We start from the raw sequence: 27,369 nt of genomic DNA, 5'->3' as shown, positions 1-27,369 counted from the left end.
TGCTGTCCCAGGGGCTAAGACCTTCACATTGGGTGGAGGCAGCCACTGGGCTTCTGCAAGTGCCCCTCCTATTTTACCTCCTCCTTTGTGCATCCGGTTCTCATGCTAAACACAAACACGAGACTGCCACGGTGACCAAGGACGAGGCCCCAGTCTGAGCCACTCACCAGGGGAAAGTCATCAGGATCAATCCATACGATACTCAGGTCCGGGTTGTCTGTGTTGTCCCGGGCAACCTGCTTCAGGATCTCCAGGAACTCATAGCCATCTGAAGCAGGATGCAAGAAGGGTGAGTAAGCTCTGCGCATACATGGTTTCTAAGAGGAAAAGCAGAGCACCGCTTTTCCATGAGGGTTTCTTAGGTTATTTGGTGCATACCCTCAATTACAGGATTATTCTATAAAATGAGCCAGATGAGAACTCCAGACACAAAGCAGCTTATTCAAAGGAAACGATAAACATTTTGAATAAAGAAATTAAAAGTTTCACAGGGAAGTGTCTGGTTGTAACTCAAAGCTAAATTCCGTTTGCTAAATTGCCTGTAAAAACTGACCAGTCTGGGAGTCAGAAAGTGCAACCCCAGAACAGAGAAATTCCAGTCTGGTCCTCAGTGCTCTGCTCCATCTCTTAAAACAAATAATTTGTTATCCCTCAGAGTTCCGGTTCCCCAGGACATTCACTCTGTTGACCAAGAACTTTTCGCCTAGATCCTTAGTTTTCTATAATCTGGAGTTCCTAAAACTTTCAAACCAAGTGGGCTTCTGATTGATGTGTGCGTGCTAAGTCGCTTCAGAGTGTCAGACTCTGTGTGACCCTATACTGCAGCCTGCCAGGCTCCTCAGTCCATGGGATTCTCCAGGCAAGAATACTGGAGTGAGTCGCTGTGCCCTCTTCCAAGGGATCTTTTTGACCCAGGATCAAACCCGCATCGCTTACGTCTACCTGCATTGGCAGGTAGGTTCTTTACGACTGTTGGTTTCAAAGCTGTGAGTTAGTGAATGGGGTTCCCTTCCTCCCTGTCGCTATTTCCCTGAGAGCTCTGCCCTCTTCTTATTCAATTCACAGCACTCATTGCCCCCCAGGGGAAGGATAATTCATATGAAAAGCAAATACAAGCCTCATTAAGACAAGCTGATGGCTTCAAGAGCACAGAAAGCCTAAACCTTCAAGAACTAAAAAAGAGAAACTTTATGTCATAAACAAAAAGTGTGTTTAGTAAGAAAAAAAGGAATGTTTATTAAGAGAAAGCATATCCTAAAGCTTCAGCATCCCTCTCCCCGACTCCCAATCAGTAACAAAGAGTTTAGGTTGTAACAAGTCCCTGAGAATAAGCTCTGTGCCGGTGTGTATGTTTGTGTGTACAAGTCCAGGTGCTGGAAAAAGCACGCCCATGTGTCCCCATATAAAAGCTCCATGGTTTCAGGGAATCCCAGAGTATAGGGGACTCAATGGTTTGTTTTAGAATAAAACTCAGGAAAATGGAAAGACCTCAGAGTCTCTTGGTGAACTCTCTGGTGCAAGAGCCCTAGGACGGAGGCCTCACTGAGTTCTCTGGGGGGACATAGATGAGGTTGAGGGGAGATGGATCTGAAGAGGACCAGCAATTGGGATGAAGAGGACCAGTGATGACTTTGTAGCTCAGATGGTAAAGCACCTGCCTGCAATGCATGAGACCTGGGTTCGATCCTGGGTTGGGAAGATACCCTGGAGAAGGAAATGGCAATCCACTCCAGTATTCTTGCCTGGAGAATCCCATGGACAGAGGAGCCTGGCAGGCTATAGTCCATGGGGTTGCAAAGAGTTGGATATGACTGAGTGATTAACACACACACAGATACAAGGAAGACCTGTCCCCATGCCTGGGTGGACCACATACTGGAAAAGAAATCTATGGCATCCAGTCAATTTGGCTTCCCTGTGGCTCAGACAGTAAAAAATCTGCCTGCAATGCAGGAGACAGGGATTCCATCCCTGGGTCAGAAAGACCCCCTGGAGAAGAAAATGGCGATCCACTCCAGTATTCTTCCCTGGAGAATTTCAATGACAGAGGAGCCTGGTGGGCTATAGTCCATGGGGTCGCAAAGAGTTGGACACGACTGAGCGACTAACACCACCGGTCAATTTGAACCTCTCTCTGCAGCCTCTGCGGAACACGCCTCTCCTCTCTCCGGGCACCCTAGCCTTTGTTTGGCCACCTGGGGCCTCTTGGGAAAGTATTTTCCCTGCACTTCCTCTTCCCTAATACACTCTAGGCAAAATGCACACTATTCTTAGCAGCTCTGCTTTGAGTGGGTGTAGTCTCTTTAAGTGTGGCTGCTGCTGCTGCTAAGTCGCTTCAGTCGTGTCCGACTCTGTGTGACCCCATAGACAGCAGCCTACCAGGCTCCCCCGTCCCTGGGATTCTCCAGGCAAGAACACTGGAGTGGGTTGCCATTTCCTTCTCCAATGCAGGAAAGTAAAAAGTGAAAGTGAAGTCGCTCAGTCGTGTCCAACTCCTAGCGACCCCATGGACTGCAACCTTCCAGGCTCCTCCATCCATGGGATTTGCCAGGCAAGAGTACTGGAGTGGGGTGCCATTGCCTTCTCCTAAGTGTGGCTAAATCATACTAAAGATCCAGAGTGGACCCCTCGCCCTTGTTACCTGGAAGGCAGACCTACCTCTAGCAGAGAAGAGGGTCTTTATGGCCTGCAGCCCTATCCTGCAGAGATCTGGGTGGTTTGGGTGATGTTTCCATCTATCCTCTGAATTGTATGACAGAGATGGATGGGGTTTTGTGCTTTACAGTTTATCATCTGTCACTGCAGGGGTGGAAGTGGAGGTGGGGCTATTCCTCCTGCTGCCCGCAGGTGTGGCCGAGAAGGTCCCTCCAGAGTGCCATTGGCTGCTGCTACCTGGACACTATGAATCTGCCTTCTCTGGGCGTGTCGCTGTGTCACAGGATAGGGACTATGGTGCCACCTGGGTTATCTGTGGGTTTACGTATTATCAAACACACAGACTGCACTGGGGGGTTTTCAGCAGCCGAGAAGAGATGGATGGCTACAAATAAGGTGCAGCTGCCAGTACTCTGGAAAGCGAGAATCACATGTGACAAATCAGAAATTCACAAAGAGGATGAAATTCAACAACACAGTCCGGAATTCATGTAGAAAGCAAAGCTGAAGTGCAAAAGACTGACCGACGTAAGGGAAGGCAGAAGCGGGTCTAGGTACGAGTGTAGAGGAAGAAGATCTGAACGGAAGCCAAATACAAGATGGTACTGCTTGTTTCTGATGGAAAACCCACATATCACGATTTATAAACAGGAATGCACATACAGGGGCATTTTTGTTTCAGAGCAGGTTTGGCGATAAAAAGAGAAAGATTGAAGAGACAAAAATTGGGTCCTGCAAGAAAAACCAAATGATCTGGAGTTTTTACAGAAAATAAGTCAAAATTGTGGTTTAATGCTTGTTTTTAAGAATACAGAAAGGTTTTTTGTGAGGAGAATATTCTTTGTGCCTATGGAGAAGCGAGGAAAGCTCAAAAAACATGCCTCAAATAAATTAATAAATGAGTTACCATTAACATTTCATCCAGAGTCAAGGGCAGTTTTTGACATTCCGGATGATGTATTCTGTAATGGGCCTACTCCCTCTGCAACCCTGAATATTTCCAAGAACAGAACCTATTCTTCAGGGAGGCAGCCCAGCTTGATTCTTAAACATGTGGACACCTGGGCCAAATGGTCCAAATCCTGGGTCTGCTGTTTGGAGTGTGACTTAGGGCAAGTCATGTAATGTCTTGGTTTCTCGTCTGTAAAAGAGGGATGATAACAATAGTACCGATTTTGTGGGATTGTTAGTTAATGAGTTAGTGTCTATAGAACTTAGATGGTGCCTGACACAAAGTAAGGCTTAGCTATTATTCTTCTGAAATTCTCTGACATTCTTCTGCCTGAATACAAGGAACCTGACCATTCATCTGTTTATCCAATCCATATGTCTTAAGTGCAATGATCTGGGCACAAGGGTGGGCTAGATACAGTTTTGGCCCCATGTGGCAGAGAAGACATTTTCCTATGCAGTTACACCAGGAGGTATATCCTAGAGTGATTCCTTCTGGTCCCTGTTGCTGATTGAAGGCTGCAGGGGTGGCTATAGCAGCTGTTACGACTATGAGAACCTTGCCTCAGTGCAGGATTAAAGCAGGGTTTACTTACTTTGTTTTAAAGTCATGAAGCTAATTTTTATATTCCTGATCCAAGGCTCACAAGCCCTATTTACCTCCATTAATTCCCAGCCTGAAATCCTTGTTGGAATGAATTCTCATTCATCTGTGAAAGCAGAATTAAGACAGCCACAATGGCCTCATATGTATTTAGTCACTAAAATTTTAACTTACAAGTTCAGTTTCGTCTTAGGGACCACTTCTGTTTCGTTATAAAATAGGTGTCCTGGAAAAGGGACACATCCATTGTGGACCCCTATTTTTGACCAAGAAGGCAGGCGTTGGGAGCCATATTTCACCTTCGTAATTCAATGTTAAGCACAAGGCTAGTTCACAGTTGCAACTATATGAATGAATGAATGAATGAGTTTGAAATTAATGAACATTTTCTTATCAATGATATACCCAGCCTAGAGGCCTTTTAAGATTGTGACCATGTATTTCTCAAAAAGAATAGCCTGTAATTCTTTTTTAAAAGGTAGATTAAGAAAAAAGAGGAAATATTATTGCTTTGAGAGTTGTAGTCTAGCAGTTATCTCACCATTGAAAGTAGAGAGCTATTCTCTGTGGTCATTAGTTAGAGAAGCCACCATTCTCAAAGCCAGAAGGGATTCCCAAATATCCCACATATCCAGGCAGGTGTATAGATAGCCCCCCCCCCCCGCCCCCACCCAGAACATTGGTCTGTCTTCTGTCTTGAATGTTTCCAGCGCTGAGACCCTCTGGCCTCCCTAAAGGTCTAGTACAGAATCAATAACCAAGACAGTCAAAGTTGTTTTCTTTCATCAAACTGAGATTTCCTTTTTTTCTCAAGAAGTCCATCTCCCAACTTCTTCCTTTAAGCACACAGGGCATTGTTCTTTATATGCAGGAAGCCTGCGATCATGTTGCCCAACCTTGATTTTACCAGTATTTCTCGAGCGTTTACTGGCTACTGGCTAAGTGCTTTTGCATTTAATCTTTGTATCTAGTCCTGATGGAGGGTAGGAAGCTGTTATTATCTCCATTTTAAAGAGGGTGAGATTCAGACACAGGGAGAGTCCCTGATTTGCCCAGCATCTCACACCAGCAAGTGGCAGAGCCAGGATTCTAACGCAGGTCTTTGGTCTACACCGCGGGTTCTGTTTCCATAGTCCATAGCACGTGGGCTCCACACTGACCCAAACTGCCGCGCCTTCTTGCTCAAGTCTGTGCTTGAGACTCGAGCACCAGGAGTGAAAGCATCCACGTGAGGGAGGCGAGGGCATGGACAGTGGGAGACACATGGGTGGACCTGGGGGCTGGTGGGCTGGCCTTTGCCTCCCCTTCCCCCAGTAGCCATGGGCCCCTTCCCTGCTTTCTAGTCTGCAGCTGAGGCACAGCCTGTTCAGTCGGCTGTCAGTGATTTCCCTGAGTGTGCCTGGAATCTCAGAGCTGGATCCAAATACAGAAGAGGGGCCAGTGGTAAAGAATGCAAGAAATGCAGATGCAGACACATAGATCAGACTTATGGACACAGGCGAGGGGGAGGACGGAGAAGGTGAGACGAATGGAGAGAGTAGTATGGAAGCATAAACACTACCATATTTAAAATATATATGCGTGTATGTTAGTTGCTCAGTCGGGTCTGACTCTTTGCAACCCCATGGACAGTGGCCCACCATGTTCCTCTGTCTATGGGATTCTCCAGGCAAGAAGACTGGAATGGGTTGCCACTCCCTTCTCCAGGGGATCTTTCCTACCCAGGGAGTGAACCCGGTCTCCTGCACTACAGGCAGATTCTTTACCATCTGAGCTACCAGGGAAGCCCACGTAAAATAGGTAGCCAATGGAAATTTGCTGTTTGACTCAGGGAACTCAAACTTGGGCTCTGTAACAGACAACATATGTACATACGTATGTGTGGGCTAATGTGCAACTCTTTGCAACCCCATGGACTATAGCCTGCCAGGCTCCTCTGTCCATGGGATTCTCCAGGCAAGAATACTGGAGTGGATTGCCATTTCCTTCTCCAGGGGATCTTCCCAACCCAGGATTGAACCCTCATCTCTCACGCCTCCTGCATTGGCAGGTGGGTTCTTTACCACTAGTGCCATCTGGCAAACCCTGGACATATGTACACCTATGGCTAATTCATGTTGATGTATGGCAGAAACCAAACCAATATTGTAAAGCAATTATCCTTCAATTAAAAATAAATGAATTAAAAAAAAAACACACACACAATAAACCAGACGCAGGTTTGATCCCTGGATCGGGAAGATCCCCTGGAGGAGGAAATGGAAACCCACTCCAGTATTCTTGCCTGGGAAACCCCATGGACAGAGGAGCCTGCTGGGCTATAGTCCATGGGGTCACAAAGAGTCGGACACGACTGAGCACACACACATGCATGCCCAATGCAGTAAGAGCCCTGATTCCTTCCCTGCCAGACGAGACTGGTCCCTGAGATCCCACGACCCAGAGCCGAGGGCTCAGGCTGAGCCAGGTTTCCCACGGTGAGCAGGAGGCCTCTGGGAATCACATCTTTGTGGGAGGAGACGATGATGATTATGCTTTCCTCCTTCCCGGGCAGGGAGGGCTTGGTGGGAATGAGGCTGCGCAAGCCCTGGGGGACCAGTTCCAGGCCAGTCCCAGCCGTGCCAGAAGCCAGGGCCTGTCTGGCAGACACACGAGTGTCTCAGACCCAGCAAGGGCCCCACAGTAACAGGTCCAGGCCCTCTGCATGCTGCCCACCAGGCCCTCACACTGTCCTCCTGACCCATCCTCAGGGGCTGGCGGCACTCATCCCATAAATACGCTGAGAGACACCCCCGCCCCCACACTGCCCCCAGGTGCAGTTATGGGACTCGGAGTCTCGCTCCTGGAGACAGGCCTAGGCTTGGGGAACCGGGCTGGATGGCCAAGTCCTGTGACTATTGCTTCTGGGGGAGGTGACACAAATAAGCTGGCATCACGTGGCTCGCAGGTTGTGTCTGGACTTAGAAGACCCTGCACAGGTCACTTAACCTCTCTGGGGCTTCTATCTCCTCAACTGACAATGGAGAGAAAAGCTTCCCCATTACCTTGGGGGCTCGTTAATAATAATGATACTATTGTTATCATGCCAGGCACTTGCAGAAGAGACTGCAAAGATTTTCCCTGTCTTCTTTCTTTCCCACTCCATCAGCATTTAATTTATGTCAAGTGTTCTTCACTGTATTCATCCTTCGTTAGCAGGAGGGCTCCTGGTGTCACTGGGCGGGTGTATCCTGTGTGCCCACTTGTATCAGACCCAGGGCCAGATGCTGGGACACAGAGGTGTGGAGGGCAGTCACCTGAGAGGTCTCCTCTCAAAGGCCCACTCAGTGCGTAAGCAGCAGCATGGCGTCTGAACCTGGGCCTTTGGGAGCCGTGCGAGACAAAGTTGAGAGTGCATCCCTGACAAGTGAGTCACTCAGTCACCTGTTAGAGAGAGATGGGGGCCTTGGTATAGGCCCCACAGTCCTGAGCTGGCCCCTGAGACATTAACACACCCTATCACTCTGTACACAGCGCTCCTCTTCTCTGTCTTAGCTCTTGCGTGTGTGCATATGTGCTAAGTTACTTCAGTCGTGTCCACCTCTTAGCAACTGCGGTCTATCAGGCTCCTCTATCCATGGGATTTCCCAGGCAAGAATACTAGAGTGGGTTGCCATGCCCTTCTCCAGAGGATCTTCCTGACCCAGGGATCGAACCCTCATCTCTTATGTCTCCTGCATTGGCAGGTGGGTTCTTTACTACCAGCGCCACCTGGGAAGCCCGAGCTCTTGGGGCCTGGAACTGGTGGGCAAGGCAAAGCGTACAGGGGCAGAGGCAGCAGGTACAGTCCAGGGCTTGGGGCTGGACTGCCTGGGTTGGAATCCCAGTTCTACCACTGATTAGTCACGTGACTGAGGGATGCTGCTTAATGTCTCCATCCCTTTGTTTCCCTAACTGCATATCAGGGAAGATGATAATGACAGTACCTATTGCTTACAAGGGCTTCCCTGGTGGCGCAGTGGTAAAGAATCCGCCTGCAATGCAGGAGACACAAGTTCAATCCCTGGGTTGGGAAGATCCCCTGGAGAAGGAAATGGCAACCCACTCCAGTAGTCTTGCCAGGGAAATTTTTTGGACAGAGGAGCCTGGTGGGCTACAGTCCATGGGGTCGCAAAGAGTCAGACACACGATTTAGTGACTGAACAGCGATGACTACCTATAAGCACAGGGCTGCCGTGAAGATGACATGTGCAGATATTTCAGTGCTTGGAACTATATTTAGCAAGAACTGCATTTTGAATTTGATCAAATTTACATTTGGAAGCTCAATTAAGCAGTCAGTGCTCCTGTTTGAGGCAACTAGTGTCAAAAACATTTTACAAGAAACTGAGGCTGTTGAAACTCAATTGGAACAAGGGCTTGGACCCTTGTACTCGGGGCCCCCCACTGGTTGTATACCATAGGCTCAGACAGCAGCCTCAGTGCATCTCCAGCTTGTTAGTGCTAATGTCCCCAGTGCCCTTGGAGGATATCCATCCAGCATGAGCTCACGCAGAAATGCCACTTTGTGACCCTTTAATCCAGTGCTCTAAAGAAGATGTCAGCCTGATGCACACACCTCTGGGGGCGGCAGGGGAGATGGTTCATTTTCACAACTATCAAACAGTAGATCTGGCTGCATTCTGAGCGCAAGAGCTGAGAGGAGGCTGCGAAAGAGGAAGCCGGGCAGCACCACAGGGCACTGGGCAAGACCAGAGAGCTGTAAAGGTCCTTTCCAGCCAGGCCTGCCTGCAGTCCCAACAGGGAGGAGAGCTCACCGCAGAGGAGAGCAGTTGTGCTCGGGGCCAGAGAGCAGGCAGGGTCTGCAATCCCTGAACACAAGCCCTCTTCTGGGACTGTCAGAACTGCTGGGAGAGTCCTTGAGAGACTAGGTCACTCAGAGAGACCTTTATTACTGCTGCTGCTGAATAATCGTAGATTCCAAATCTGGGAGCATCAGTGGGGAGGAAGTTTTCTTCATTGATTGGGCTCTCAAGCTTCCAGGCGGCTCCTTTCTCCTCACTCCCTCTTATTTTTCTTGCTCTCTTGGCTCCCACCTCCCCCATCCCTTGCTCAGAGCCCACAGCTGGCTGGGGCGACCCCAGGGAGGTAGTGTGGTCAGGTGGACAGTGCCCAAAGGAGCCATCCAGAAATCTAAACTCCTGTGCCTGCCATGCCTCTAACCGTGCCATCTTGAGTGCTTCACTGAACTTCTTTGGGTCTTTTCAAATGTTGGAGGTGCAGAGGGTGGTGAAGGACAGCAGAGAGGAAGGAGGGCAGGCTAAACGGTCACTCAGACTCCACAGGGTAGTAATTCTGAGGGACGGGTAGACACGAAGTAGGGCTTTGTGGTTCAGGGTGGGGCTAGGCACCCAGTCGGCGCTCAGCTTAATTCCAGCTCCGCTGCTCCCCAGCAAGTCAGCTGCTCTGGGCCTCCTCGGCTTCATCAGTTGTAAAATGGGAATAAAAGTAGGACCTCCCACATGGGGTTACTTCATCTAAGAATACAATAAGTCACCATCATCCTCATCTTTATCAGAATCACGATGTAGTCAGAGGTCAAGAAAGCCTGCCAGAATTTGAATCTTGGCTTGAATACAGCAAGTGATTTGGGCAAGTCATTTCACCCTTAAGAATCACTTTTCTCATCTGATGCTGGGAGGATCGTCATCATGCATATATCCCAGGGTGGCTTTAAGGACCAGATAGGACCACCTCCAGAAAGCTCACAGCACACTTCTCCAGACTCTTAGCTCTTTAAGAGAGCTGTATTATTTTCTTTGGTGAGTGGGTAGGGGTTTGTTTGGTGCAGCGGGCCATGCAGAGCATGTTAGCAAGAGCAAGGCATATCAGGAAGCACTGTCTGGGTAGGAATGAAATTCCCAGTCCTGCAGTCAGGCCCCTCTGCCCTGGTTACACATCAGTGACCTGCAGTAATGACTGACTAGTCGCAGAGTCAGGGACTTTCACGGGAAAGCCTTTCTCTTTCCCAGCCCTGAGCGGGCCAGTCCCCCACCCCCTCCCTGAGGAAAGATGCTGTGAGCCCGTCCTCCCTCCCCAACCTCCACCCCCAGCGCATTTCTTCCAGCTTCCCAGTAACAAGCCCCAGCATGGGCTCCTGTGGGGCAAGACACGGCTTCGGGCCCAGGGATATTTGTGCAGGGAGGAGGTGGAAGTAGTTTCAGGAGCTTGATTCATTACAGCAGCAATCTCGGTCAAACAGGTTCCTGCAACTTCTCCGAGGCCTCTTTGTTCCATTGTTCCAGAGAGCCAGACAGGCCTCCCCACAATCCTGGGAGGGGGCAGGGGGTGGGGAAGGAAGCCCCCTGGAGTCTCGCCAGCAGGCTGCTGCTGATGGCCATTTCATCTCTGTTCACACAACACCAGGGATCCCATTCTGTTTGATTATAGCTTGTAAACCTTGGGCAACTGGCTTCTTTGCTATTTTCTTCTCCAGGGGCTGGGGGTAGCCAGAATTGTGGAAAAAAGCTGGAAACATACTGATATTTTTTTTGGACATAGATTAGGTTTTCTTGAAGAGTTTTCCCAAATCTCTAAGTCAATGATGGGAAAACTGGGACATGGGTGAACATTCCAAAAACTTAATGAAAAAAATTGGAAGGAAGCTTTCAGATAATTTGGAGCATAAATTTGTTTTTCATACAAAGGAATATTATTTGACTCTAAAAAGGAATGAATTATTGATATATACCACACACAGATGAATATGGAAAACATTATGGTAAGTGAAAGATGCTAGGTACAAAAGGCTGCATATTACATGACTTCATTTACATGAACTATCCAGAACAGTCAAATCCATAGAGACAGAAAGTACACTGAGTTGTTGCCAGCGGGTGGAGGAAAAGGGAATAGGAGTGGCTGCTAATTGAGATGAGATTTTTTCGAGATGATGAAAGTGTTCTGGAATTAGATGGTGGTGATGTTTGCACAACTTTGTGAATATAGTAAAACTGCTGAATTGCACACTTAGAAAAGGTGAACCTTAGGGACTTCCATGGTGGCCCATGGCTAAGACTCAGTGCCCCCAGTGCAGAGGGCGGGTTCAATCCCTGGTCAGGGAACTAGATCCCACATGCTGCCACTAAGAGTTCGCGCATCACAACTAAGACCCAGGGTAGCCAAATACATAAATATTTAAAGAACAATGTATCTTATGATGTGTGGATTATACCTCAATTTTAAAAATTGCATGATAAAAACATCTGGGTTTCAGTTTGTAAGTAACTGTGGAGGCTGACAGTGTTTTACCAAACAAACAAAATGCTGGTCAGATAGTGAAGAGCTGGGCTCGGTCTCAGCCAGTCATCAGCATATCTAATTACCTGCTCACAGGTATTTATTCAGCACCTACTCTGTGTCAAGGCACGGACAAGAACCAGGTATGTATTGATGAATGGGACAATCGTCCCCTCTCTGTGGCCTCCCACTAGCTCATTGAGCCCTCTTCTCTGACCCTCTACTTCCTTATCTGTCTTTATGAATGAATATATGAGAGGCTGAGGCAAATACCATACAAATGTGTCTTACCCGGAACAGTGGCTCCCAAATCCCACAGGGCATCAGCACTTGGCTCAGAGCTTGTTTCAGTCAGTCCCAGGTGGCTTGGTGGCACTGTCGGGTTGGGAAGCCCTGCCCAGGCACCTCACAGCCTGGCTGCTTACCCATCCTAAAGGAAGTTCCCTGCCTTCTCTGGTTGCGTTCTGGACAGTCCCAAGTCTTCCAAAACACACTTTAGAATCACCGCTTACCCTTCCCTTTGGGAAACTTTATTTACAGAGCACTGCTGTAGGAATCCAGAATTTTACCACCTGCAAAATTAATTTTTCCTGCACTTCACTCTCCACTAGTGTTAAAAAGAGTGAAACCAGGAAAAACTTAACCAGGTTAACACCCATTTATAGGGTCATTTTGTACTTTAGGAATAAGCTGCTCGTTTTGCCCAGTTCTCATTATTTGGCGGAATATTTTCTATGAAGTTTCCCAAGCATAGACAATATTTTGCAGACCAAAGGACTCACAGTTGTTATTTTAAGGTAGGATTGTAATTCATATAGGCTAGATCACGACATTGGTAAATGAAGTTTAAATGTGAACAGAAGTTTACCTCCATCCCCCAATACACAGGGGCTTCCCTGGTAGCTCAGCTGCAATGCAGGAGACCCTGGTTCCATTTCTGGGCTGGGAAGATCCCTTGGAGAAGGGATAGGCTACCCACTCCAGTATTCTTGGGCTTCCCTGGTGGCTCAGATAGTAAAGAATCTGCCCGCAATGCAGGAGACCAGGGTTAGATCTCTGGGTTGGGAAGATCCCCTGAAGGAGGGCATGGCAAACCACTCCAGTTATTCTTGCCTGGAGAATCCCCACGGACAGAGAAGCGTGGCGGGCTACAGTCTTTGGGGTTGCAGAGTTGGACACGACTGAGTGACTAAGCACAGCACCCGCATACACATACACATCCTTAAACCTGGGATGTTTTAGCATCCTCCTCCTCAGTCCTTGGTGCTTCTTAATAGGCAGCTAGGCAGCATGAGGTTCAGACTCACTTGTGCTGTGCTTAGTCGCTCAGTAGTGTCTGGTTCTTTGTGACCGCATGGACTGTAGCCCACCAGGCTCCTCTGTCCATGAGATTGTCCAGGCAAGAACACTGGAGTGGGTTGCCATTTCCTTCTCCAGGGTCATACTCTCTTGCTGCTGCTGCTGCTGCTAAGTCGCTTCAGTCATGTCCGACTCTGTGCAACCCCATAGACGGCAGCCCACCAGGTTCCCCCGTCCCTGGGATTCTCCTGGCAAGAACACTGGAGTGGGTTGCCATTTCCTTCTCCAATGCAGGAAAGTGAAAAGTGAAAGTGAAGTCGCTCAGTTGTGTCCGACTCTTAGTGACCCCATGGACTGCAGGCTCCTCCGTCCATGGGATTTTCCAGGCAAGAGTACTGGAGTGGGGTGCCTTTGCCTTCTCCACATACTCTTAGCTGTGTGCAGATTTGAATGTGGAATCACCCCTAACAAGCTACCTACCACCAGGGGGCGCTCGATACCTTGCGGTTGCGGAAGACCGGAAATGACGGAAGAGAGGGTGAGGGCTGACAAAGGAGAGAGGTCAGTTTTGGCTTAAGGTGCGTAAGAGTGGGGATGAGGGTTAGGGTTCCTACCTGGGTCACTCCTCTCCGCAAATGCCACAATGTGGATTCCGTTCAAATCATCTTCCTGTGGGAGAGAAGAGTCAAAGTTACTCTCTTGGGTGGAAAGATACCAGGGAGTGAGTCCCGGACAGACTCAGAGGCTGGAATGAAAATGGGAGGCGGTGGAGCGGGGTGGACGCAGGGGCACACATTCAGGAAGGGAATAGCGATGAGCCGCGGGGAAGAAGACTGGAGTTTAATCAGTGGGTTTGCAAGACAGGAAAACAGCAACCACACACAGACATTAGCATGAAAAGGGCCTCACTCGCGTGGGCTGGAGGATCCAGGGAGCAGCAGTAAAAGGCAAAATGAGGAAGAATGTGAGTTTGGTTCATCAGGAGCTCCGAGAGCCACAAAGCATTCTGGACACAGCTCCGCGAGTGCGTGTGTCAGTGTGTGTTTCAGGAATTCACCGCCAGCAAATATAGTCAAATACCAGATTACAGAAACTTCCGAATGCTGCCAACAGATCCTGAAACTGTCCTTAAACAGGTAGCAGATAAGACTCTATGAGATAAGTGAGGATGTGGGTCTGTTTTGTTCACACAAAAATCTACACCTGTGTAGTCCTTTTGTTAAAGACATCTCTTACTGAAGAAGCAGAACCTGTGTAGGGGGCGCTTTGCTGAGTGTGACCTCCCAAGTTGTTTCCTTGGGGTCCTTTCTGCTTGCCAAAGCAGGATAGATCCTGAGAGTGGGCAGCTGCAGGAAAAGTCTGGAATTTAGACTTAGGGAAAGTTGAGGGTGTGACAGTAGAAGTGTGTGTGGAGGCTGGGATGGAGTAGAGAATCTAGAGAGAGTGTTTCAAATCCATGGGCAACCAAGTGCATCTCGTGTTTGTGTGTCCTGCGCAGAAAGGACCATATATGCACCTTGTGTCTCCTCTGCACTGATTATTCCTGCAGAAGGAGAAGCAGGAGCTTGGAGGGGCCCCTCTTATGAGAAATGTGAGCCTCAGGAGACCTGGAGAGGAAGCTGTGTGAGAATGGGGCGCCAGGGACAAATCTAAGTGAATATGATTATCGCTGACACCGGCAGAGGGATTCACTGGGTGCCCTGAATGTCATATTAGAATCATCCTAGGGAAAAAAAAAACAAAACTCCAGGCATCTCAAACCTCTCATGATCTCTGTTTCCATTTCAGTTGATTTTAATGCTGGTGCAATCCTATCTAAATGCTAATTTTTTTTCCTTTGAGTTTGGAATGGACAAAAACCTCCAAATGGTCTAAGAAAGATTACATGGAAAATATTATTATTAAAAACAAGAGAGTGGGCACTGCCATGGTCAGACTCTAGGGAATTGAATTTTACAGATACGTGTGTGCACGCATACGTGAGTACAGGTTTATTACACAAATCTGACGGCAACCAGAAGGGGAGTCTGAGTTTTCACTGTTTTACATTTGCTATTATCGCCAGACAGAACATCCTCATCAGTTCTCATTAGGCTACCCTGTGTCTCTGTTGCCTGTCATCAGTTGGAAGTAAGCAGTGTTAACTCTAGGAAGAAGGCTTCATTTCTGTATTCCCTTCTACAGTGCATTTGGAAATTAGTTTTAGAATTAAAAATCCACATTAATTTGCTAAGAAGCTGTTCTTAATATGGCTGTCACTCCCCAGGCCTGAGATGGCCCTTGGATGAAGAACCATAACGCAGAGAAAGAGGCTGTTTCTTTATGGACCTCAAAGATTCAGCACGCAAACCTGTATTGAATACCTGCAAAGAGGCAGTTGCTTCTCAGTGCCAGGTATTTTCAGTAATAAGCTCACAGAGCAAGAATCCATGGTCAGGCCGGTAAGCCAGGGCTCCTCAGTGTGAATCCAATGTGTGAGGTGGGGGAAGAGCCAAGCTGACCATCCACCAGCCTGAGAACACCCCAGGGGCTTTCTGTGAACCCCACAGCCTTTGCTGTGCAGATCATGCAGTTAGTCATCACATTACCTTGAAAATAACCTTTTTAATTGCGCAAATCTCTCTCAACTCGATGGCAGGCTCTCTGAAGGAAGGGATTATGGCTTAAAATAATAATGATGGTGAAAATGGCAACAATGATATTTGCCACTCGCCACACAATGCATCAGTACTTTGTAAATACAATATTTCTGAATCTCAAAGTCTGATTCCTATTTAAGGCTTCAAGAATTGAGTGACTTACCTAAAGGCGTGGAGATGGTACATGACACAACTGGCGTTCAAGCCAGCTCTGTCTGACCCCAAAGTCCACTCCTTCTCTTTCTCAATGACGGGGTCCCAGATAGGCCACTGTGACATAAAGCTGTTTTGGCTGAAGGCATCTGAATTCCTGAAATGTTTTAACTGCCTAAAAGCAGAGCCTCCCCAAGAACTCAGTTGTCATCACTCAGACAGACATTATCACAAAATTATCGTTATCTGCCATCTAGTCTCCTAAGGGCCCATTTATCATTCAAAAAAGTCATTTTGTTCTCCCAGAAGTGCTTCTCTGCCCCCCACCCCACCCCCATTCCCCATTAAGACGGTGTATAAGCCCCTCCTTGAGTCACGTTTCTCCCATGCATGAATAGCTGATTAAATCTGTGGTTTTTTCCTCTTGCCAATCTGTCTTTTATCGTTTAATTTGCAGGCCCTAAGAAATAGACCTAAGAGGGTAGAGGAAAAATTTTCCTCTCTGACATTCCCAACAAGAGAGAGAATGGGCTCTGCTAATCTCTTGTCTCTCCACAGGCTTTGCAGAAGATGTTGCAAATGCTGGTCAGTAGCTCTTTCTTAAGTTGAAAGAGGCCAGGGAGGGGCTTTTAGGCCAAGTGTCTGAGCACCAGATCCCCCAAAGAAGTGGAAATTTGGGAGTTACTTTGATGACTCCCTTAGTGTAGATTTGCTAGCACTTTGTATGTCCCTCTGTCATAGCAGCAAACATACTGGGCTGACATACCAGGCTGGGGTTCTATTATTATTGGGACTGTTTCATCTACTCATCTAATTCATCTAATTCATATAACCCTGAATTCCTAAGGACAGGACAGCAATGCTTATTTTTATAACATGATTAGCACAATGTAATAGGTTCTTCTTAATGTCTGTTGAATTTTTTAATAAAAAGAGTATAGTGATAGAAATCTTACATACCTCTTGAAGAAAATTGGCAAATATTAGAGATACCAAGGAAAAGGAAACATCAGTTACCCACCAATCAGATATTACCATTGTTCATATTTAACTCTGTTTCCTTCTAGCCTCTGATGAATGTTTGCTCTCATGTTGAATGAAGAGATGCAAAGAGAAGAAAAATAGTCAAAACTGTCAGATTCCCTAACTAAGGGGCAATCAGTGATGTAGGGGTTCACTGGAGGAGATCCCTGGCCCCCTCTGGGAATGACTTTCCTATTGCAACTAAGGGAAGATTCTTTCAGAAAGAACTAGTGAGTCCCAATTTCTGTGGGCTTTTGCCAAGGACTGTGGCTGACAACTGGCCAGGATGGAGGGCCAGTGGGGAGGTGGAGTCTCAAAGCAGAGGGACAAGTCAGCATTGAGTCTGGACATTCATCGAATATTCTAAGTAAATAAATAAATAGCTGTCTGATTTACACACAGCAAATATTACTAGGTACCAGTATTTTGGAAATAATAATTTATATTTTCTGTGATTTACTGCTGTAAAAGCCTGTACAGTTGGGGAGAGAAGCCAGTCAAAGGTTGCTTTAGCCCTACCTAGTTTTTCTATTTTATTTAAATATCTTGCAATGTCTAAGCAAGTGGGTGTTGAAGATCAAGATTTTGAAGTTCACAAATTGGTCACTTTCCCCAGCCTGTGCTGTGTAAAATAGCCCCTGAAAGTGGGTACATGTGGACGGGATAGGGACCGAGTGGCTTCCCCAAGGTCCTTCTGACAGTCTGATTTCTGCTCCTCTTTCAGGATGTGAAGATAACCCTGGGTGGCCTGTCCTGCCCTCTCTCCCTAGTTGGAGACTTGGATGAGGGGCTGGCTAGGGCTTCTGGGGATGTTATATGGATATTACACGATGGGGTGTTGGAAAGGACTAAACCCCTCTGGTTGCCCTTTTCTCTGCCTGGTTGAATTCAATACACAGCCCCTTTCCAAATAGAAAGCAGTTGAATATACTAATGTGGAAAGTATGAGCCATCACTTTTATTTTATAGTATAGCAAAAGCTATAACTTATTCATTAAGTGAAAAGAAAGCAGATACTGGGTTCCAGTGAAGTCAGACGGCAAACTTCCTTTCTGAATATCTGCCTCTGATATGGGAGAGGGAGCATTTCTTCAGAGCAGTGTGCAGGGGGGTGATTTGAGAGGTGTCCATGATCAGAAGGAGGGGGCAGGACTCTCCTACAGTGGTGGTGTGGTTTTGGGTGTGATACTGCTCTGTCGGTGAGGAAAGGCCTGAGAGAGAAGGGTTCTACAACTTTGCAGTGTTTCCCTTCCAGGAGCCTAGAGACTTATCTCTTAAGAATGAACAAAATAAGAATTAAAGGCATAGCTGAACAGAACAGTAATAATCACTCTCGATTTGAAATAGTACCTTGTCTCATGAAAGACAAAGACAGACCAACAACCTATTTCAGATTAAAGGCAACTAAAAAAACATAGCAGTCAAACACAAGCCTTGGATCAAGGTTTGGATCCTGCGCCAGGAAAAAAATGTTTTCTCTTGCTATAAAGGATACTAGTGACGACTGGTCAATTTAAATGTGGAATTGTGTTAGTATTAACTTCCTGATTTGGATAAGCATACTGTGATTATGTGGGCGTCCCAGGTGGCACTAGTAGTAAAGACCCGGCCTGCCAATACAGGAGATGCAAGAGACTCTGGTTTGATCCCTAGGTTGGGAAGATTCCCTGGAGAAGGGCACGGCAACCTGCTCCAGTATTCGTGCCTGGAGAATCCCAGGGACAGAGGAACGCGGCGGGCTAAGGTCCATAGGGCTACAAAGAGTTGGATACGACTGAAGCAATTTTGCATGCATGCACACACTGATTATGTAAGAAAAAGTTCTTGTTTTTATACAACTTCTGAAGTGTTTAGGAGCAAAAGGGAATTGGGTCTGCTATTTACTCTCAAACAGTTCAGAAAAATTCTATATCAAGAGAATGTGATAAAGCCAAACGTTAACACTTGGGGAATCTGGGTAAAGAGGTCATGGAATTTGTTGTGCTGTTTTTTATAAGTCTGAAATTGTTTTAAGTGAAAGGTGGGAATATTTTTAAAAAGGAATATTATTTTTAAAGCATTGTTATACCCTTTTTTTTTTAAATTTTAAAATCCAATAACAAGACCTCCTAAATGTTAAATTTTTGAAAGGTTTAAATGTTAGGAAAAGATGTTTCTATTGTGCTGTGTTGCTGTTAAATAATCCACTCCTCCAGACTGAATTATTTGCCTTTGGTGTGAAAAGTTTGTTTTACCTTCAGATATCCAAAGAAGTTACATGCCAGTAAAACAGAGAGTGTCAAGTTACCCCATGATTCTGTTCATCTGTCGCTTTAGACTCTGAACTAGAGAATTAATAAACACATGCTTCCATGTTAATCTCTTTCTCCCTACCACCAACCCTTCTCTCCCTCTCCACCAAAATGTTGCCTTATGGGGACATGGTCCACTCTAGGATATATGCTGGAGAAAACAAGAGATTTGGTTCCAGGTGATTTAAATTTAAGTCCCCAGATCTAATGCTTATTGGTTATATATCTTTCAGTAATTGACTCCCCTGATGGCTCAGATGGTAAAGCATTTGCCTGCAATGCGGGAAACCCGGTTCAATTCCTGGATCGGGAAGATCCCCTGGAGAAGGCCCTGGAGAAGGAAATGGCAATCCACTCCAGCACTCTTGCCTGGAAAATCCCATGGGTGGAGGAGCCTGATAGGCTACAGTCCACGGGACCCGCAAAGAGTCGGACATGACTGAGCGACTTTACTACAATTGATTTAATCTGTGCGATTGTCAGTTTTTCTAGGAAGCTAAAATACTACTTGTTCTATGTCACTTTCCAGAACTGTTGAGAGATCCAAGTAAAGGGGCACATGAAATGCTTTGAAAAAAGCTTCACAGATTTCGGTTGTTACTGTTTACTCAATTTTGTATAAAGCCGGGGTGGGGTGGGGGTGTGTATCTTCAAGGCCCTCTTTATAATGCTAACCCACCTGACATATTGTCTGTGACATAGACCTCGGGGACAATCTGACTTGGCACTTTTCAGTGCCCTGAGTTGGTATTTACAAAAACAGCTACCACGCACTAATGGAGTACCTACTGTGTCTGGGTTCTTCGAACCTTTCATCCCTACAATAAGCCTGATTTTAGACGCAGGAGCTAAAGCTCAGAAAGGCCACATGATTTAAGGTAGGACACAAAGCTAATAGGTGGCAGATTCTGAACTTGAGCCCAAGTCTGAAATGCGTGGTCTGAGCTGCTTCTACCTGTGACCTTGGGTTTCTGGTGGCCACTGAATAAAAGCCAGTAGTCACTCTAGGAAATGAGCTCAGAGATACAGTAGTTTTGCCTCGTGGCCAGCCCAGGGGAACGGAGTTGTAACTCACTGTGATGCTGTCCACATGTCAAATTCTCCACCACCCCAGACACCCACTCCAGGCAAATAAGACTTGGTTTGAGGTTTGGAACTCAAAGGGCTATTCCTCTTGGGGAATGTACTCATCTCTACAAGGCAGAAAGAGTTTGCCACTTTCTTACCCATGTTTCAAACATATCTTCTGGGCGCAGGCGACGTAGAGTGGGTCTGGGGGAAAAAAAAAAAAAAGAAGATAAACTTCCTTGAATAGAGATAACCTCAGCTGACACCAAAGCCCCAGCACAGTGAAATGTAGGATGAGATGTTGGTTCACTTTCCCAAGTCCTACATACTTGTTCTCTCTCTTAAGGAAACAGCAGATCGACCCTGTTGTGTGTGACACAGAGCTGGGCCTAAAGGCTTCCCATAGGCCCATTTGAGCCCAAGATTATAAAGTCTATCACAGAAAACGGGTCACAGGGAACGGGGTCAGCTTATGCCCAGGCCAAGAAGCCATTTCCCTTCTCACTGACAGGGATCACTCCTGAGAACCCTGAGCAGGCCCAGAATCAGGAGACCCAGGAGAGGAAACAGCCCAGAGCTACAGTAGTTTTATCACCAGGGTGATCCATCAAAAGCCCTTGAGGGGTGTTTGGAGGAGCAGGTTGGATCTATCTTTTGCTTTCTTTTTGAATGTGGGCAAATACTGTTAGCTTGTTGGTATTTATTCATCCAAGTGCTGCTTCCCTGTGGGGACCAAGGCCGACCCAGTGATGGAGTCATTATGCTCCACGTTCAGTGAGCCTGTGTGGCCGTGAGGAGGGGAGGGTGGGTAGATGAGGCGGTAAGCCCACCACCAAGTTCCATGTGCTGCTATTGTCTCTCCTTAAGAGCTGGGGTCAGCAGACTATCACTGGTGGGTCCAGTCTCCACGTTCAGTGAGCCTGTGTGACTGTGAGGAGGGAGGGGTTGGGTGGATGAGGCGGTAAACCCACCGTGTTCCAGTTTCTGGTATTGTCTCTCCCTTAAGAGCCGAGGTCAGCAGACTACCTACAGATGGAGGGGCCAGTCCAGCCAATGGCTCCTGTTTTTATAAATAAACTTCTGTTGGGACACAGCCACACACATTTGTTTACATATGGCCCATGACTGTTTGCTCACTACAACGGTGGAATTGAGTGCTTGCAGCAGAGACCATCTGGCCCACAAAGCCTGCAATATTTATTTTCTGGCCCTTTACAAAAAAAGTATGCTGATCCATGCTAGTGCTAATGGTATCAAATACTCCTCTCCCAGAAGTTCTATGCACAAAATGTTCATCCTTGGCTTCATTACTTAACTACCCTGAGCCCAATTCCTTGATCTGTAAAATTCGGATATAATTTGTTATATCCCCCATAATGTTGAAGATTAGGTAAAATCGCTTCCCAAAGCACCTGGCATCATACTTTAGGATGCTAACATTAAATCACTGTCATTATCATTGTGGAATTTTACTTGTGACATCTTACTGTATGAGGTGATTTCTTCACTGTGGGGAGGGGGTCTAACCTTGTTTGCAAATGTAAACCCATATTCAGAAAATGTGGCCACTGGTCAATGACCAGCAAAGCCACACTGCTGAGTTCAGTTCTGCTGGGGTACTAACTCCAGGTTGTTACTCTTGGGGGTCTGAAATGCTGGGACTGAGAGGCTTGTCCCCATCCCCCAGGCCCTGGATCACCCTTGCTGCCACTCCCTGCATGCCATCTGGGGCACCTTTGGTGCTCTTTCACAAACTCCACGAGCTCCTCTTCTGTGTAGGGTTTGTCAGGGATGGCAATGGGCTCTTCCATAAATGGCTCGTAGAAGTCAACCTCATTCATCTTCAGGGACAATTTCTTTGCAACCTGTAACAATTAGAAGCAACACAATAGTTTCCTTGAACGGCAGTCTAGAGTAGCAGTGGGCTGTCCAGCTACAAGTGTGTGTGTTCTCTGCAAAAGACATGGGAGCGTATGTGTGGTTTTAACTTAAATGTTGAAATGATAGAAACTCAACACCTAGGCCTGGCTGGACCCATCTCCTTTTGTGATCAAAGGACAGATAGGAAAAATCCTCTCTGGCAGATGAGATCCAGTCAGGGCCAGAGAGCAGTCAGAATGGAAGGTGGGAAATTTAATTCCATAATCACCATCACTGAACTGTGTTTGCCAGGGCCTGGAGGAGGAAGCAAATGTCAGCAGATCATGTTCAGTGTCCTGGGATGCATGGATTTAATTGAACCGATTTTGATAGACCAGGCAGTTGATGGAAACCATGGAAAGCACACAGGTACTCAGAATCAGAGGCCAACCCATTAGTCTGTCCCCGATCAGCTCATAAACTGTAATTACTATTTCAGTTGAAGCATTGGCCCGAGGCTGTCTCTCAGTCCTGGGTGTGTCTGATGGTTTCTGAGGCTCTGGAAACTGCCTGGTTGGTTACCTGTCAGAAGGTGACCTGCCATCCTGGTTTGTCCAGGGTGGAGGGGTTTCCCAGGATTCAGACTTTCAGTGCTCATGCTGGGAGAGTACCCAGCAAGCGAGGATGGGTGGCTCACCCTGTGTCAAATAGAAGGCACGGGGAGCCAGCCTATAGACTGGGAGCTGTGTGCTCTTTTGATTAACATGGCTGTGCAGCCTGGTCAGGGCAGAATGGTTGCTGTGTTCACTGGCAGAGCTGCTGAACTCACATCTCCTTTTGTGAAATGATTCGAGAGGCTTGGAATGTGCAATGCTCTGTAGAAAACCAAATGCCATTCTTTTCAAGTTCAGAGCTGTGGTCCCAGAAAGCACAGGGATGAACAGTGGTTCCCTTGAAGCTAAAGAGGAATTGCCTAAGAGCTGACGCCCCATGGTGGTAACCAACGGTGCAGAGGCCCAGGGCACCCATGACTAACTGGGGAGGGGGAGGAACTGGGTGTTACATAAGCGGTTACACAAGGAGGTCCATTCTGAGCCAACACTGCTATCCCTATGGCTTTTGTCATCACTTGCTATTAATTCTGGGTCACTGTATTCCAAAAAGACGTGTTTTAAGGACTTAAGGGAAAGCAACACCCACATGCTACTCAAGAGCTAACAAAAACAGCTGTGTTAAGAGCCAAAGTCTGTCAAAGAGATTTAATGGTGATGTTGATTTTGCTTTAAGGAACAAAAAGGTGTGGGGTTTTCTCTTTTTTCCCCTCTTCTATGGTATGGGGGTGGTGTGGATGATGGGGTGGGGAGTGTGGTTAGGGGAAAGGGGAGGAAAGAGCAACCATAGAAGCATGGGTTGGGTTTACACACAGTTCTTCACTAAGCTGGGCCCTCGCAGAATGAGCTTGAAAATGACATTGGATTCTGGTTTTCTGAGTTCACCTACCACATATCTTAGGAACCAGGAAACTGTGTTTGTAGGTGACGACCAGATGAATAAAAACGAATCATAGCAAACACATGGAGAGCTTGCTGTGTGCCAGTTACTGTTGCAAAGTGTTTTAAGTTGATTACTTTATGAATCTCCACTTTGATTGTACGAGGTCGGAGCTATTATTATACTTATTTTACAAATGATGAGCTTGAGGCACAATTTGAGGATGAATTGTTCAAGTGGAGCGTTCTGAACTGCCAATTTGCCTCCATTCCAACTTTTCATTTCATTTCCTTCCAAATTACCTTTTCCTTGACATTGTACAGAAAGGAATGCATGCTCCTTTAAATACCAGATTGGCACTGCGCATGGTGTAGGGAGATGTTTCCTTATTCCTCTTGTAACAGGTTCTCATCAACTCATCCACAGATCAGCCTACCAGCATGAAGGCTTCCGGAAGGTGAGAAGGAGCTCATCACACCCTCCGTTAAGGTAAACAGTGGAGATGCACCTGTGTGTTTGAGTGTGTGTGTGAGTGTGTGTGTGAGTGTGTGTGTGTAAGGATGTGCAGTGTTAAGACCATGAGTGTGAAGTTGGGATATGATGTTTGTAAGTTTAAATCTCGGGCACTCTGAGCAGAATTTTCTAGAGGCCAATATCCTCTATATAGGCCCGTTTTCTATATCCCCGTCACTACCATAGAATTTTCTCATCTTGAATCTCAGATAATTCCTTCCTTTTCCTTTCAGTTGTATCTTAGATGGTAAAGACTGAAGGAAGCTTAACTGATTGAGGCACTGATTGATTCTTCAATAAATATTTAGTGAGGCCGACTATATCCAAGGGACCCAGACCTGTTTCATGGATGGTACCGTTAAATAAGAACGGATTTTACTATTAAAATCTGAGGAGATTCAATCATGAATTCTTTTGTCTTTTTTATTAGTTGGAATGGAGTTTGCCAAGGCAAGAAGATTATAAAGTACAATGGCCGTTCTTCTGACTCTTGCACGTGTATAAATCTTGATAACATGCTTTTCCACAAGTTAGCAAGTCATTTCGGTTGTTGCAGATGAAACCAACTCAATGAATTTAGGTCTTCTCAACATCTGTCTTCTCTGTCAACTTTGTTTAGAGAATCACAGCTTCTTTTGGCCCAAAATGGTTCCAACAAATGATTTTGCTTCTCACTGTTTTACTCCAAGAAAATAATAGGTCAGTGGGAGATGGCAAGAGATAATTAGAACTGACATTTTTCAAGCTGTGAGGTGCCATAGAGTGGACGCCATCCTCAGTCCTTTGACTCTTTTTCCATTTGCTTCAGGCAGGTTGGGCCCTTGTGTGGCTTGATACAGAATCAAGATCCATTGATCAGTGCTGGTCCCAAACCTGTGTGCCAGCTAAAATCTCCCAGGGAGCTCTTAGAATATGCATATTTCTGGGTCTGGCCATAATGCTAAAAAAAACCCAAATTTCCAGGTGTGAGTTCCAAGAACCAATGTTTTCAAAAGCTCCTTGGGGCCTACCAACACGGAGAGTGGTTGGAAACTGGTAAACTCCCAAATCTACATGAGCAGCCCTGATATCTCATCCTCATTACAGTTCTCCAACTCTTATATGTATTGAACCTAATATATTTATTGGTTTGTCTACTTACTTTGTGTCTTCCCATCTTCTCCTTCCCCCAACACATAATAAACTCTAAATCCTACAAGGAGAGAAATCTGATTTGCTCAGTGTTGGGCCCCTGGCATCTGGAAGAGTATCTGGCACATAACAGGCCCTCAATAAACGCTTGCTAGGTGGGTGGATAAATAAATAAACGAAAGATCCTTGCAGTTGAATGTCTTCCCAACTTGTAGAAATTAGAGCTCAGACCCCGTCTTATGTTCCTCAATAGATTCTTCTTCCTAGATTTCCTGGTGTTTTCAGTAGCTTTACAGTCTTTACTGTTCCAAAGCAGAGACTTGCAATCTTAAGCTGTTTGTGTGTCTTCTCTTGTCTTTCTCTCCATCTCAACAGTGGCCAGGTCCCCTTGTCATCTCAACCTCTGCCACTTGGTTCTTTAACTTTGGGACTGTATTAGGGTTTCCTGGACTCTTGCCTGTCCTGCCTTCAAACCTCTATAAAGCCCCTCCCTTTCCAGATCCCTCTGGCATTCCCTACGGTGGAGTGTCTCACTAACAGGTCCTTCTGCCCACTTCTTCTGCTCTAGCACCCCCTGCTGGGCACCAGTGAGGCTTAGACTAGGGACAGCCGTGCCTCCTGGACCTTACCGTTCCCCCCACTCTGCAACTGATGACTATAAATTCTTAAATACCTTATGGCATGATCAAGACTGCCCAGTGCCACAGCTCTTCCTTCTGTGTTCTATACAGAGGTATAGAGTGTATCTTTTTATAAATGTCATAAAATCCCACAGGGCTACGTGACAGGGGCACTTGTGACTCAGTGTCTTTCAGAGTTTTTAGTGAAGAGCCCTGTGAGTTTTTAATTATAGCCTGACCTCACCTTCATGGGCCACATATGGTTGGGCGGGAAGGCACAGCTAAAACCAGACACTACCCTGAGTTTAGCATTGGACCAGCCTTCTAGGAACTGAGGCCTTCCTGCTTGGCCAAGCTTATCTGTCTGACCGTCTTCCTTCAGATGAGTTCTTACCCAGGAGCTTCCGTATTCCCTCCCAGCCCATTATAACCAAACGAGAGTGATGAATTTCCTTTATGCTTCTCTGGGCCTCCCCTTGTCTACTAATACTCCCCTCCCAGTCTCCCTTCGCCTGGGCTTAGATGACTGCCTCTTCGTAACAACAGTACTGGCTCACCCTTACTGAACATCTACTATGTGCCAGATGGCAGCTAAGCGTTGACATGTATTGTTTCTTTCTCTTGAGAGCAGTAGGACAGAGCATTTGACTTTGAAGTCAGGCTGACCTACTAACTATGTGACCATGAGCAGAGCTATTTTGTCTCTCCGTGCCTTGGTTTCATCTTCCATGGATTGAGAATCCTAATTCCTCTTACACAGGAGTGTTGAGAGGATTAAATGAGAAAACCTACACAAAGCTCTTAGCACGAAGCTTGACACGTTAAAAGTACTTAATAAATGATAGTTATTATTCCTTTTGATATTCTTGTTCCAGCTGTCTCCCAACTCTAATCCACACAATTAGGGTACGCATTCTTCAAGTTTGGGTTGTATTACTTATAGAGCTCTCTTCTGGATTATAGGCTTGCAGACGGGGGTCATACCCATAGAAGTGGTTATGTATATATATTTAATGCAATCTCTTTCCATCATACTCCTTCCCTGCTCCAGCACTTACAGGCTTCCTCTTGTTTTTTAAAGAAAACTTGAACTCGTGAATGCTGTTCCTCAAAGCCTCACTCCTCACTAGGAGTAACTTTTTACCTTTTTTGCCTTTAACTTTTGCCACTTGAATTCGATCAAGACTCCAGAACTTTGTCCTAGATTTATTTGTTCTAGTAAATATTGCGATTTAGAGCTTTTAGTTTGGGGTATATGTGTATGTGTGGTGTATGGTTGTGAGTTTATTCGTGTTATATATGTGTGGGTGTAAGTGTGACTGTGTGAGGAGGTATATGTTATGCTTGTGTGTTGAATGAGTGTATGTATTGGTGTGTTGTGTGTGGTTATATGCATGTTGTGTGTGTTGTGTATGTGTGTTATGTGTGTACTGTGCAGATGTGTGAATGTGAGTACCTGGGTGTACACCCTGAATCGCAAGAGAAGATACAGAGTCTCCTACTTAATGGTGTGGTACAGAAGAAAGGTCATGGATTTTAGGTACAGGGTGTCCTAAATTGTGATCTCAGCACTACTACTAATTCGCTGGAGACCTTGGATACTACTTAACATTTCTAAATCTTTTTTCTCATCTGGGAAATGGTCTTTTTCCTTTTCAGAGTTGTTTTGGAGTTGTTTAAAGGATTAGAAACAGTATAGATGCAATATATCAAATTGTGCCCAACACAGAGAAAACCATAAATAGCCCTTTTGCTAATAACTGGAGCAAGAGTAGAGACTCCAACCATAGTAG

At 46.3% G+C, this 27,369-nt stretch overlaps 1 protein-coding gene across 1 annotated transcript in view; it reads right to left on the bottom strand.

Annotated features, from left to right (window-relative positions):
* The window catches only part of CASQ2 (calsequestrin 2), a 71,126-nt gene that overhangs the window by 4,271 nt on the left and 39,486 nt on the right, over nucleotides 1-27,369 (bottom strand). Inside the window, exons 6-9 of the mRNA XM_068965681.1 lie at nucleotides 21,696-21,826; nucleotides 20,120-20,165; nucleotides 13,402-13,456; nucleotides 168-268 (exon numbers count right to left, since the gene is read on the bottom strand). Coding sequence (XP_068821782.1) covers nucleotides 168-268; nucleotides 13,402-13,456; nucleotides 20,120-20,165; nucleotides 21,696-21,826 — 333 coding nt within the window. The remainder of the gene's footprint in view (nucleotides 1-167; nucleotides 269-13,401; nucleotides 13,457-20,119; nucleotides 20,166-21,695; nucleotides 21,827-27,369) is intronic.

This window comes from Capricornis sumatraensis, chromosome 2, assembly GCF_032405125.1.
Source record: "Capricornis sumatraensis isolate serow.1 chromosome 2, serow.2, whole genome shotgun sequence".
Classification (NCBI taxonomy): Eukaryota; Metazoa; Chordata; class Mammalia; order Artiodactyla; family Bovidae; genus Capricornis; species Capricornis sumatraensis.
Note: the sequence above shows the minus strand (reverse complement) of the source record. Positions and strands in the feature narration are given on the sequence as shown.